Source organism: Micromys minutus (genome assembly GCF_963924665.1).
Source record: "Micromys minutus genome assembly, chromosome: 24".
NCBI classification, from domain to species: domain Eukaryota; kingdom Metazoa; phylum Chordata; class Mammalia; order Rodentia; family Muridae; genus Micromys; species Micromys minutus.
Window position 1 is genome coordinate 10,756,335 of NC_137959.1, and position 13,113 is coordinate 10,769,447.

Consider the following 13,113-nt stretch of genomic DNA (forward strand, 5'->3'; position numbering starts at 1 on the left):
TATAATATAAACTGAAAAAAATGAAAAAAAAAAAAACCTGTGTGTTCATATTAGCTGCCTTCAGAGACCAGACAGAGGTGTTCTGAAGCTTGGTTTTCTGAGCAGCAGCATCAAGGAACGCCTCTTGCTGACCAGCACTAGATGCATCTTAAAGCAGAAATTAGTGTTGTTTTTATGACCTTTTGGGCTACTTTATGAATTCTATATAATATAGGGCATGGCTTCTTAAAGGACTGGTTGTGACATCAAATGGAATTTAGCAACTGAATTATGAGTTGCAACATACTTATTTAGCAACAGTAAAATGTTTTTGAATTTGTAACAACCAAAAATTAATTTAAAGTCAAAACCATGATGAATCTGAGATATTTTTGGTAATTCTCACCTGTGTTGTATTCCATAAGCACACTGTGGCTTTGGTTATAAATACAAACCCCCCGCCCCCAGTTGCGGTCAGCACTATTCTATGGTATGGATATGTATGGTATGGGGCTGTTGCTGTTATGAAACATTGGCTTAATTATGGAAAGAACAGAGAGGTTCTCCTATTGTTATTCCTAAGCATGCAAGTAAAAAATTGACATCTATTTGAATTGTATTGTTAGCATGTCTGAGTTTTAAAATAAAATTTTAAGTTGTTCACTTAAATTTCATTAAATATTTAATCAATAATGGCTCGTGGTTAGGTATACTTTACAATAATCTTTGAAATTCTAAGCAAACACCTGCCATTACAATTATGTGTTCATATGAAGTGGCACTCTCAGCAGTGATGTTCAAAAAAACTAAAATATCGATCATCAACCAAGATTTAGTTACTTATACAAAGGAAAAAAAACACCCTCTTCTTTGTCGGTAACATTGACTATTCTCAAATTAACACTGTAATTATATGTATAAAAAAGTATTTCTAGGTAAAAAAACTTTTGAATGACTCACATTCAGCACATGTTTGACTGACACACCTCTATTACACACCTATATAGCAGAGTCATGTAGAAGGGTGAGAAAAGGAAAACATTAAGATGCCCTACTCGTCTCTCTCCCAACAGTGAGAAAGACAGTTTTAACTCCAGAAACCTTTAACCCATAAAATAATCCCTAGCTGCTATTCATACCTGTGGTTGACTTTTATAATAACAATGAAAAAACCCCCCACAAATCTGAAAGAAGTCAAATCATGTACTCAGAAAACACAAACTATGGGTTTCTATTTCAGGCCTGTAATCACTGTTGCCCCTGTGGTGAAAATGGTTTCACTAAGTGTACCTGGGATCACTGGAAACAAGAATGTGACCATACTTCATATTCCAAGATCAACCTCATTACCAGTTTTTTTTTTTTTTTTTTTTTTTTTTTGGTCTTGAAATTTAGATTTAGTCATATTTTGCATATTTTGAGGAAATAAATAAGATCATGATTATATTAAAGGAAGCCTTTTTTTTTTTTTTTTTTTTTTTTTTTTTAAATTTAATGTGTAACTTTTTCCCCACTTCTGGAGAAAACCTAATATTCTTTATATCTGTCAATCAACATTTTTAGCTCAAAAATTTATATTTGAACTTAAGAATGATGATGCATGACTGCACATCACTATAGACCTACAAGGAACAAATAACAAGTTATCAAAACAAAAAACTCCACATCTTCTTTTCTTCAGAACAATCGATCTTCTCTTTCATTTGTGTTTCACTGCCTCATCGTTATGTAACCTTGTATATAAGTTCCTACAATTTAAGAAATAAATTTAGTGTCTGTCAATCCTGCTTATTAGCAAAGAAACTTTCGACATACAAGGTTCTATGTTACATTTACAAGATTTAAATTGGTTTATGTAAAGCAAGCACATACTTACTCCATAATCAGTGGCTGGTCATGAAAAGTCCTATTCAGTACAGTCATGTTTTTAGGATCTGTAAAAAAAGAATATATGTATGTATATGTGTGTGGAGACATACATACACAGAGAGGCATCAATACGAAGGGCTGGGCATTTACTATCGCTCTTATACTCAAAGTGTTCTTTCACTCTTTACAAGATTCACCTCTAATTCCCTGCAACAGTTATCACTGAGAAGACACAAAAAGCTTCATTTAATGATAAGACATTGAGAGATTTCACTCTACACTGAAGATTCAATCCATAGTTTCATTTGAGGTTCCCATGTAAATAGCTTTTAGCTGATTTTTTTTTCCTTTATAATCTCGTAACCAACAAGATGCCAGTGTAGACAGAGTATGTTAAGATTATTCCAACTCTGCCATGTCCATGTTTGTTTTAAATAAGCAGCACCTGCACATGGTATTCTTGTAAATATTTAACGGATAAGTGGATTGTTGATTATTGTCTGAATTCCCAAATGTTGACAGGAAGCATACCATCATTTTCTGTCTCCCAAGTTCCATCATACTAGGCTGAAGTTAATACTTTAGTCACTCCAATAAGTCTAAAGCTTACAATATCTCTTTTTAAAGCGATCAAGAATGAAATTTATATTGCAAAAAACTAGTTTATATTGCAAAAGAAAATGAACTGTCAAGAGAACTTCAGACCAATCTCACTTATGAACATTGATGCAAAAATACTCAACAAAATCCTTGCAAACCGAATACAAGAGCACATCAAAACAATCATTCACCATGATCAAGTAGGCTTCATCCCTGGGATGCAGGGATGGTTTAATATAAGGAACTCCATCAATGTAATCTACCATATAAACAAACTCAAAGAAAAAAAACCACATGGTTATCTCACTAGATGCTGAGAAAGCATTTGACAAAATCCATCACCCCTTCATGGTAAAAGTCTTGGAAATAACAGGAATCCAAGGTCCATACATAAACATAATAAAAGCAATATACAGCAAACCAACAGCCAACATCAAACTTAACAGTGGGAAACTTGAAACAATCCCACTAAAATCAGGGACTCTGCCCACTCTCCCCCTACCTATTCAACATAGTACTGGAAGTCCTGGCTGGAGTAATTAGACAACAAAAGGAAATCAAAGTGATACAAATTGGAAAGGAAGAAGTAAAAACATAACTATTTGCAGATGACATGATAGTGTACTTAAGTGACCCCAAAAATTCCACCAGAGAACTCCTACAGCTGATAAAGAAGTTCAGCAAAGTGGCTGTATATAAAATTAATTCAAACAAATCAGTAGCCTTCCTATATTCAAAGGACAAACATGTGGAGAAAGAAATTAGGGAAAAGATACCCTTCACAATAGTGACAAAAAATATGAAATACCTTGGTGTGACTCTAACTAAGCAAGGGAAGGACCTGTATGACAAGAACTTCAAACCTCTAAGGAAGGAAATCGAGGAAAAACTCAGAAAATGGAAAGATCTCCCATGCTCATGGATTGGAAGGATAAATGTTGAGGGCCGAAGGCTGCGCCCTTACAAGATGGTGCTGGTGTCAGGTGCCATGAATCAGCTAAAGTGTGGTAAATAACCACCAGGGTGCATTCGCAGAGAGTGGTGCGAGCCAAGTCACCGCCCATCCCGGGGCATCATGATCAGGCCACTAGTGGGCAGCCAATCACACAGCGACATGCCACCCTTGGGAGTATAAATTAGGGTGCCTTTTCCTGCTCAGGGTCTTCCTCTTCAAGATGCAATAAAGGTTTTGCTGCAGAAGGATCCTGGTGTCCGTGTGCGTTCTTGCTGGCGAGACGGTAGCGCGGGACAGATCAACATTTTAAAAATGGCCATCTTACCAAAAGCAATCTACAGATTCAATGCAATTCCCATCAAAATTCCAACCCAGTTCTTCATTGAGTTGGAAAGAGCAATGTGCAATTTCATCTGGAATAACAAAAGACCTAGAATAGCGAAATCCATCCTCAACAACAAGAAAACATCTGTGAGAATCACTATCCCCGACCTCAAGCTATATTACAAGGCTATTGTGCTGAAAACTGCATGTTACTGGTACAGAAATAGGCATGTGGATCAATGGAATAGAATAGAAGATCCAGAAATGAGCCCTCACGTATATGGTCACCTGATTTTTGACAAAGGAGCTGTAAACATTCAATGGAAAAAGGACAGCCTATTCAACAAATGGTGTTGGTCCAACTGGCACTAAGAATGCAGAAGAATGAAAACAGACCTTTTCTTATATCCTTGTACAAAGCTCAAGTATAAGTGGATCAAAGATCTCTACATTAAACCAGGTACACTGAAACTATTAGATGAGAAAGTAGGGAAAACCTTAGAACTCACAGGCACAGGAGAAATTTCCTGAACAGAATACCAATGGCTCGTGCTCTAAGGTCAAAGATTGATTGACAAATGGGACTTAATGAGATTGCAAAGTTTCTGTAAGGCTAAAGACACTGTCAAGAAAACAAAACGGCTGCCAACAGAGTGGGAAAAGATCTTTACCAACACCACATCTGATAGAGGCCTAATATCCAAGGTATACAAAGAACTCAAAAAGCTAGACACAAGAGAATTAAACAACCCTATTAAAAAATGGGGTACAGACTTAAACAAAAAGTTCTCAATGGAGGAATATCGAATGGCTGAGAAACATCTTAGGAAGTGCTCAACATCCTTAGCCATCAGGGAAATGCAAATCAAAACAACCCTGAGATTACACCTCACACCAGTCAGATTGGCCAAGATCCAAAACTCAGATGACAGCAGATGATGGTAAGGATGTGGAGAAAGAGGAACACTTCTCCACTGCTGGTGGGGTTGTAAACTGATACAACCACTATGGAAATCAGTCTGGTGGTTCCTCAGAAAAATGGACATAGTATTACCTGAAGACCCAGTTATTCCACTTCTGGGCATACACACTAGAGACGCTCCAACACACAACAAAGACACATGCACCACAATGTTCATAGCAGCTCTATTTATAATTGCCAGAAGCTGGAAAGAACCCAGATGTCCTTCAGTAGATGAATGGATACAAAAATTGTGGTACATTTACACAATGGAGTACTACTCAGCTATCAGAAACAATGACTTAACGAAATTCTTAACAAAATGGCTGCATCTAGAGAATAACATCCTGAGTGAGATAACCCAGTCAGAAAAGAACAGACATAATACGCAGTCACTGATAATGGGATACTAACCCCAGAAAGCTCTGAACACCCTAGAAACAACTCACAGACTGTTTGAAGCTCAACAACAACAACATATATATATATATATATATTTTAATTAAAATAGAACTGTATCACATTCCCCCTTACTCCCTACAGTCCTTCCTAGTCTCTCTCCTATCCCCTCAAATTAATAGCCTCTTTTCCTATATATATATGTGTGTGTGTGTGTGTATGTATATGTACCCATAAATACTTAACTACAACCTTAAAAAATGTTTCCGAAATAAATAAAAAAAATATAATCTTGGTATAAAAGGATCGTTTTTTTAGAGGTCCATCAGCACAGGATAGGAATTTCCCATTAAATCAGTTGTTGCTATCTGTATTCCTGACTCTGTAGACTCTGTTTTATAAAACTTATTCTGTCTAAGTATAAAGATATATAAATTGCATGGTATATGGTCCAAGTACACTTCCCAATTCATTTATATTCATTCTGTACTGAATAAAATTATTTTTATTAAAAAAAAGAAGTTTTAGCTAGTACCCAAGAATAGAATACTTAATTGTTGTGAGAAAATTAACCAGTATATTTTTATTAAGAATATCAGTCAATAATAAATACTAATGATTTTAAAACTTACCTAATGTTTGATTTTGTCCCCAGAAGATAACAGCTCCTAATTCATTATTGCTATGATTTTGGGGAAAATATGTGAGCAGGACATCCATTTGTGAATCCCCATCATAATCACCAGGGACTACACTTGTTACCAATGCACTGAAATTCCTATAGAAAATAAGAATTTTTAAAATATCAGAAAAATTACAGCAGAAAAGGACATCTTTACCATGCCAAATATTTTCAACTCAATAAAGATTTAATAGAAATAATTAAATGTAACATGTGTTTTGTATTTAATGACCTCTTGTGTATATAGATCCTTCTGTTCTACAGAAGAATTCAGAATGAATAGAACATAGAGTAGCTTTATAGAGTACCATAAATCTGAACTATATCAATAGAACAGTCAGTTGATGTCCAAGCACTTGCTCAGTGGGAGACTGCTTGTGCTGTATATGTGAAGCTCTGGGTCTGACTTCCAGTATCGCTCAAACAAAAGCAGGAGAACACAAGGGGCTGGAGAGGTGGCTTGGTAATTAAGAGCACATCTTGCTCTTCCAGAAGATAGGAGTTCCATTCCAGCACCCACAAGGTGGTTCACAACCAACCTTTAGCTCCAGGGGAGAGCCAATAGCCTTCCTATCCTCTGAGGGTTGCATGCATGTGGTACATATTATACATATAAAAATGAATATTGAAGAAAATTAAAAAACAAAACCACAGTGTAAAAATTTGAAAACATTGAAGTAAACATAAAGGGCTAAAAATGGTTGATTCCAGGAGAAAACACTAGAGTGTAGAAGCAAAAGGACAATTCCTTTTATTTTTAAACAAGAGGACTGAAGAAATGGTTCAGTGATTAAGAAAATGTATTGCTTTTGCAAAGAAAAGGAATTTGCTTCCCAGCACTATAAAAGGAAGGCAACTCACAAACACGTGTTTACTCAAGAGCACACAGACAGACACACACACCTTTAAAGAATTAACATAGCCATTTCTACATTTTAAGAATACTTTATTGAGTCATCTCCCCATCTCTTCAACAGTGATTAAAAGTAGTTTATTTAGTATATGACCCAAATTCATACTATATGTGAATGCCAAGTAAACCAATATGAATACATCGTTCATAATCTGTGTTTTGGGTAACATATAATTACTCCTCTCTTCTCATATAATTGAGTCCAAATGTTTTTATTACTTTGGAAGGATCCTTTTCCCAGACAATAATTGTCTCAAGTGTACTTACTTTTCTGTCAAGTAAATCTTTTCACTCCTTCACAAAATGTTATTTTTACTACCATCTTTTCTAAATGCTATGTACCCAAATGTAAACATTATCAAGTAAATTTTATCCAAGCTATGTTGCTAAGCTCCAATTCCATGAGACTATATGGAAGCTGCAACTTTGGTTTGCACTGACCTTTCTTCTCCTTTAGCTTAGAGTGAGCATTCAACTTGCTTCCTAGACTTTGCAAATCATGTTGGTTCATAATCATTGGGGGTCAATGTTTCATTTATTACCAACCATAAAAAAAGAAGCAGTAAAAATTATTATTTAAATTTCATTTTAAAATTTAATCTGAAAAGCTTGTGTGGTGGTTTGAATAGGTACGGCCCCCAAAGACTCATGTGTTTGAATGCTTGGCCCATAGGGAAAGGTACTATTAGGAGGTATGGCCTTGTTGGAAGAAGTGGGTTACTGTGACGCCAGGCTTTGAGGCAAAAGCTATGTCCAGTGTTATTGAAAGATTCCTTCTGATGCCTGTGGATCAAGAAGTAGAACTCTCAGCTCCTCCAGCACCATGTCTGCATACATGCTGCCAAACTTCCAGCTATAATGATATTGGACTGAACTTCTAAAACTGTAAGCCAGCCACAACTAAGTGTTTTTTTTAAAAGAGCTGCCCTGGTCATAGTGCCTCTTCATAGCAATGAAAGCCTAACTAAAGCAGCTTGATTTCAAATCTGTCAAAAATCAGTATTTAAAAACTCACCATTTCATCAAAAGAGAAAACAAACAACCAGGACAAAGGTAATTGACCTTTCTATCAAATGTAAAACATCTTTAAGATGATGAGAGTCTTATGTCCACCGGAACAATCAGGACGAGACATGGTACATTCAAGAATGTATATTAGATTGCAAGGGATGTTTATATAGAAAAGACCTGAAACCACCAAAATTTAACTTTGTAAAGGGGAATTATTTTTAAATTTTATTTTCCATGTTTCCTTTATTTAAATTATATTTTATTTATTTGTATGTTAGTGTTGTGTGTGTGTGTGTGTGTGTGTGTGTGTGTGTGTGTGAGTGTGTGTATGCTATACCACAGTGCATAAATGGAGGTAAGAGGGCAGTTTATTGGAGTCAGTTTTCTTCTTACACCATTAGGATTCTGGGAATCCAGCTTAGGCCATCAGACTTAAAAGTAAATGCCATTTTACTAGTCCTCACCATGTTTAATTAATTTATTTTGTTTTAAAAAATTGCTTACTACTCAGACTTCAGAACTAGGAATTTTGTGTCACAAACCACAGCTGAACATGACTGACTTCAAATACAACCCAGGCTACTGCAAATTCATATTATAAGAAGAATATTATACTTACTTCAAGGATACCTTTACCTTGGGTTTAAAATAGGGTGCACTCTGATCTGCCAAAAAGACGATTAAGTCATTTCCTAAAAGAAACAAATAAATAATTTTAGAAGAAATGGTCGGTGCTTGAACACTTCCTGGGTACTGTTTCTATAGGAAAGCTTTTACTCTAATCTAGTCAGACAGCACCGCCAAGAAGACTCACACAAAGGTAACGAACGGAACATGGGAAGGAAGTATGAAAAAGCATACTTGTTGAAGGCAACATGACACCATGGGATTACATTAAGGGGCAGGTGGCATAATTTAAAAGAACCATCCATATAAAGAACACACTTAGCCAGGATTGATCTGCACCAATACAGACCCTCCCCCACATTTATACTGTGCTACTGTTAAGTCTTGTGTGAGGCTGTTATTTCATTATACAGATCATCATACCAATGATGCAGTAATTCCTACAACTTCTACTCAAAAGTTACAAGGATATAATTCAACACAGAAGAAACAGAGCCCTCCAAACTTTCCTCCTTTGCTTGTTCTATCTTCCACGTGGATGGGTCCATGGGATTCAATTAATGCTCACGGGGACAGACTTTAATCAAACACAGGATACCTTCAAAGTCAAGGAGAGTCTCTGTATTCAATTTGGATAGATTAGCTATAGGCTTAGAGTATTCTTGCAGTAAGGGTATTCATTAAGATAGAGGGAAAACCATCCAGGTCTTTAAAGAGGTTCTGGGGTATTGGAAAGGGCCCTGGCAAGATCTTGTCAGGATCCTGTCACTCAGCTCTGTATGGGCTTCTAACTTTATTCATGGCGTTGGTCCTTAGATTTTTTTTTTTTTAAAGGTTTAATGTGGTTAATGAACTTTCAATGGCAAGTAGGCAAAAGAGATGTGAAAGATTACAGTGATAAGACGATAGCAATCAGGATGAGGAAGGGCCAGATGTTCGCTAAAGACCAGGCTTCTCACGCTGGAGAAGTCTGTAGTTCGAGAATGTGTGGCCGAGGAGACACTGCGTTTATCAGTTAACAACAACAGATGCTTGTGTGAGTTTTGGAGAATTTAGTGCCTTAGGCGGACAGTGTCTTTAAAGATCTTAACAAAAGGAAGGGCAGAGGAGTTGAGTAAAGGGGTAGAGGCAGTGCATCTCATAAGAAACTGTCAAGTTGCATCTTTCCTGATCAAAGGGGGTGGAACATTGGAAAAAAAGACAGGAAAGCAAACGCTGAGGCCAGAAAACAAGGTTCTCGGGAATCTGGAAGAACTTTGGCAGGCAGGTGATTATTCACCAGGTGAAGGCTATAGTTTTCTAGATGAAGGGAGGTTGGTGTGTTTTTAAGAGGTGGGCTGCTGGTCAAACTGCGGGGTTACTGGGTCAGGGGAAAGCTGTCATGGTGCTGAAGATGAAGGGAGAGCCAGAAGAGTGGGAAATGCCAGAGGGAGGGTAACAGGAACAAGGGGGCGTGGGTACACCGGGAGGGGCAAACAGAAAGGAGGGGTGGCAAGCACTGACTTTCCCGCAGCACGAAGAGGTCCGTCTGTTTGTCGGAGTTGAGGTCACCGAAGGCCGCCAGGGTGCCCCAGGCCTCAGCCCCAAAGAGCTCGGCCGTGACGTTGTGTAGAGCCCGTACCGGGGCAGGCCCAACACTCAGCAGCGCGAGTCCCAAGAACAGCGGTGCCAGCACTGCCCTGGCGCTAGGCAGCCGGCCTGCCGCCATAGCGCCTTCCGCCCGGCCGGCCACCGCCGCGCTTGACGGCAGCCGCAAAGCACCGTGCGACCGGCCGACCGAGAAAAGACTCGGGGTGCCGGCTTACGGGCAGCCGCTCGTTGCACCTTCACGCTGCCCTGGGGCTGTTTCTCCGACGACCCAGAGGCCGAGGAGCTAGAGCGACGTCTGCCTGGGTGCTCACTTCCGGCTGGCTTGCCTCCCGACAGTGTCGCGCGAGGGGGCGGGGCCGGGCCAGCCCGGCTGACTGGCAGCCCGGGTGGGGGGCACTGTGCGATGGCTGGGGAAGAGGGACTCATGGCTGAAGTAAGCTGGAAGCTCTTGGAACGACGAGCCCGGGCCAAACGCTCAGGTTTGACTGCCTGTGACAACCTTCCCCCTGCTGGGTACCGGGGGTGGTCCCCTTCTGCAAGTCACCTGGAGGGAGGCAGGTGGGATCTATCCTGGGGATCAACTTGTGTACTTAAGTTGTCATCAGAAAGCGGTAGGTTTCTCTTACTGCTCTGGTCTTGTTCCTCTTGGTCCCGGTTCCCCACCTCCTGCGCTTCTGTCATTTAGAAAACTTCTGTTTCTCCCCTAAGTTATTTCCTCGCCAAAGTTTGCGGCAAGCTGACTTCTTCAGGAACTTACCCCAGTGTGTCAGCTAGTGACAAGTTCTTTGGAACCTGAACTCTCTTGCTCTGAAAAAGGTAGACCTTTATTTTTAGTGAGGTCCTAAAGAGCTGGCGACTTCTCTTGTCTCATATGTCCCTTTCACATTCTTCAGTAATTTTTAGCTGCAGCCAGTTCTGTGTGTCAGAAATTGAGGAAGACAGGGTCTGTGCCACAAGTTGTTAGTGTAGTTATTGTTCAGAATGAAATTGGCCTCTTTTCTAGCCAAGTGGTTCCAGTACCTGTAGTTTCCAGTTGTGGTTTCCACCCACGGAGGTCAGAGATGCCAACAGTCCGAGTGTCCTGAACTGACTTGTTCAAATTGCAAAGTCACACTGGCGTTTTAAAAGTTAGTACTCCCAATTAACGCCCCCCCCCTCGCCCCCCGATAGCCAGCATCAAAACTGCCACTTTTGAAACTGGATGTAATCTTCAGCAAAAAGTCTGTCCTTAAACACAACAGGTGGTGGAATGAGAAATCTTCAACCAAGAACCTTTCCCTTGTCAAAGATTGAGGAAAGATTGTAGAAAGTACTGTATTTGTTAGAGTATTGCCAACTTCATTCTGTTTTAAATCTTAAACTTTTTGTGTGTGTTTATTTACTTAGGATTTAGGGTTGTAGTGGAACAATCACATGAAAGGCAAGAGAAATTTTCAAAATAGCTGTTGTCTCAAGTTCAGAGTCCATACAATTATTTGAAACAGTTGAGGAGATTATTTGTTGCTTATATTTTTGGTTTTTTTTTTTTTTTTTTTTTGTGTGTGTCGTATAGAAATATTTTGTTGGTTACTAACAATGTTGCTATGGGCATATAAAAAGTGTTATTAGGTTGTTCAGGGCATAGAGAATAACTAGTCTTCTGCCAGGGACTTGAACTTTGCCCCCCAACATGCATTTTTGCAATGAAGTTTTTTTTTTTTTTTTTTTTTTTTTTTTAGTAATCCCTAAGAGTCTGTTTTCTCTTCAAGTCTTTATTTACTCCAATACATGTCACCGCTGCAAGCTTTGAAAACCTCACTCTCCTTCACAGGGTAAACTCTGTCTCATTTTCCTATTGTTGAATGCAGTCTCAGCCACATTGGGACCTATATACTGTCTAAAATCGCAGCATCTTTACATGATAAGAGTAAAATTCAGACAGACGCTTAAAAAAAAGACAGTTGAGGCAAATCTTTAAAATATGCTTGCAGTTTGTAGTTTTTTTGTTTCTGAAAAATACGGACAGTAAACCTTGAGCCATATTATTTACTTCTTGATTATCACAAAAAATTAATTGGATTCTGTTTATAACTTTTAGGAGAATATATAACAGCCTTGTTTGAAACACCAATTAACCTGTTTTTGGGACAGACTCCTCTTTGGAGTTCTAAGCATTGTTTCATAGGAGCATAACAACTTTACTGAACAATAAAAGATGCTATTAATTAAATGTTTCTTAGTAAGCGGATATTATGTTTCTGTCTATTCATGTATGCAAACTTAATTTGCCAAATAATGGAAATCAAATCCTCAAGTCATAAAAGACAAACGAAAATTGCATAATGATCTTTAATTGTCTTTTGCACATTGCATCATGCTAATAACTGCTCGTACATTAATCTAATGCTGATTGCTTCTAACCTTCACTAAACAGTTTTAAAACTGGTGTAGTTTAGCCTGCAACGCTTATGATAAGAATCAACGGTTTGAAATGGCCAACTCTCCTGGTGCTGCCTTCTCTTCACCTGCTTTGTTAAGGTCTGGTAAGTGTATAGACCCCAAAAGGGTCAACTGACAATTTTATACTTGTTGTTTTTGAAGATTAATGTCATTGTATTGTGTTTTCTGTTTGTTTTATTTCTCCTTTGCTGGACCCCACAGTGTGTACCATTTCAGTTAGTGCTAGCATGTTTCCATTGTGTTTTGAATGTATCTTGTGCTACCCTAGGAAGGCAAAGCCTGGAGGCCCTGCCCTGATAATTGCAAGCTATTTGACCAAAAGCCTTCCTTAGTGCTTGGGAACTGCAGTTGTCAAAAAGACTTATCTGATTTTTAAATGATTTTCTTTCATTTTCTAGGTGTTGTAAATTGAGGTGTAGTATACACAAATGCGCAAATGTCTCTGTAATATGGTATAAATTCCTCTGGGTACATGCCCAGATGGTATGTTTATTTTTAGGCTTTTGGTAGTCCTTAAGCCCCATTTCCAAAGTGGTTTTAGTAGTTTATACCCCCATTAGCAATTTGTAACAGTTCTCTTTATTAACATTGATGGAACCTTTTTCTTTTCTTTCTTTCTTTCTTTTTTTTTTTTTTTGTTTTGTCATTTGAAATCTTGATGAAATCTTGGTGTGGAAAGGAATCTCAGAGTGGTTTCAATCTACATTTCTCTGGTTTCCAAGGTTGTTCATGCCTTTTTGAAGCATTTCTTGGTCATTTGTAAT

At 38.4% G+C, this 13,113-nt stretch overlaps 2 protein-coding genes across 3 annotated transcripts in view; one reads left to right on the plus strand and one right to left on the minus strand.

Annotated features, from left to right (window-relative positions):
* Positions 1 to 10,043, minus strand: part of ITFG1 (integrin alpha FG-GAP repeat containing 1) — a 111,569-nt gene extending 101,526 nt beyond the window's left edge. Inside the window, exons 1-4 of the mRNA XM_080936985.1 lie at positions 9,824 to 10,043; positions 8,313 to 8,385; positions 5,720 to 5,865; positions 1,856 to 1,913 (exon numbers count right to left, since the gene is read on the minus strand). Coding sequence (XP_080793111.1) covers positions 1,856 to 1,913; positions 5,720 to 5,865; positions 8,313 to 8,385; positions 9,824 to 10,028 — 482 coding nt within the window. The 5' untranslated portion in view covers positions 10,029 to 10,043. The remainder of the gene's footprint in view (positions 1 to 1,855; positions 1,914 to 5,719; positions 5,866 to 8,312; positions 8,386 to 9,823) is intronic.
* Positions 10,044 to 10,193: 150 nt separating this feature from the next.
* PHKB (phosphorylase kinase regulatory subunit beta) overlaps positions 10,194 to 13,113 on the plus strand; it is a 180,146-nt gene continuing 177,226 nt past the window's right edge. For both annotated transcript variants that reach the window (XM_080936981.1, XM_080936982.1), the window contains exon 1: positions 10,194 to 10,389. In XM_080936981.1, coding sequence (XP_080793107.1) covers positions 10,314 to 10,389 — 76 coding nt within the window. In that variant the 5' untranslated portion in view covers positions 10,194 to 10,313. The remainder of the gene's footprint in view (positions 10,390 to 13,113) is intronic.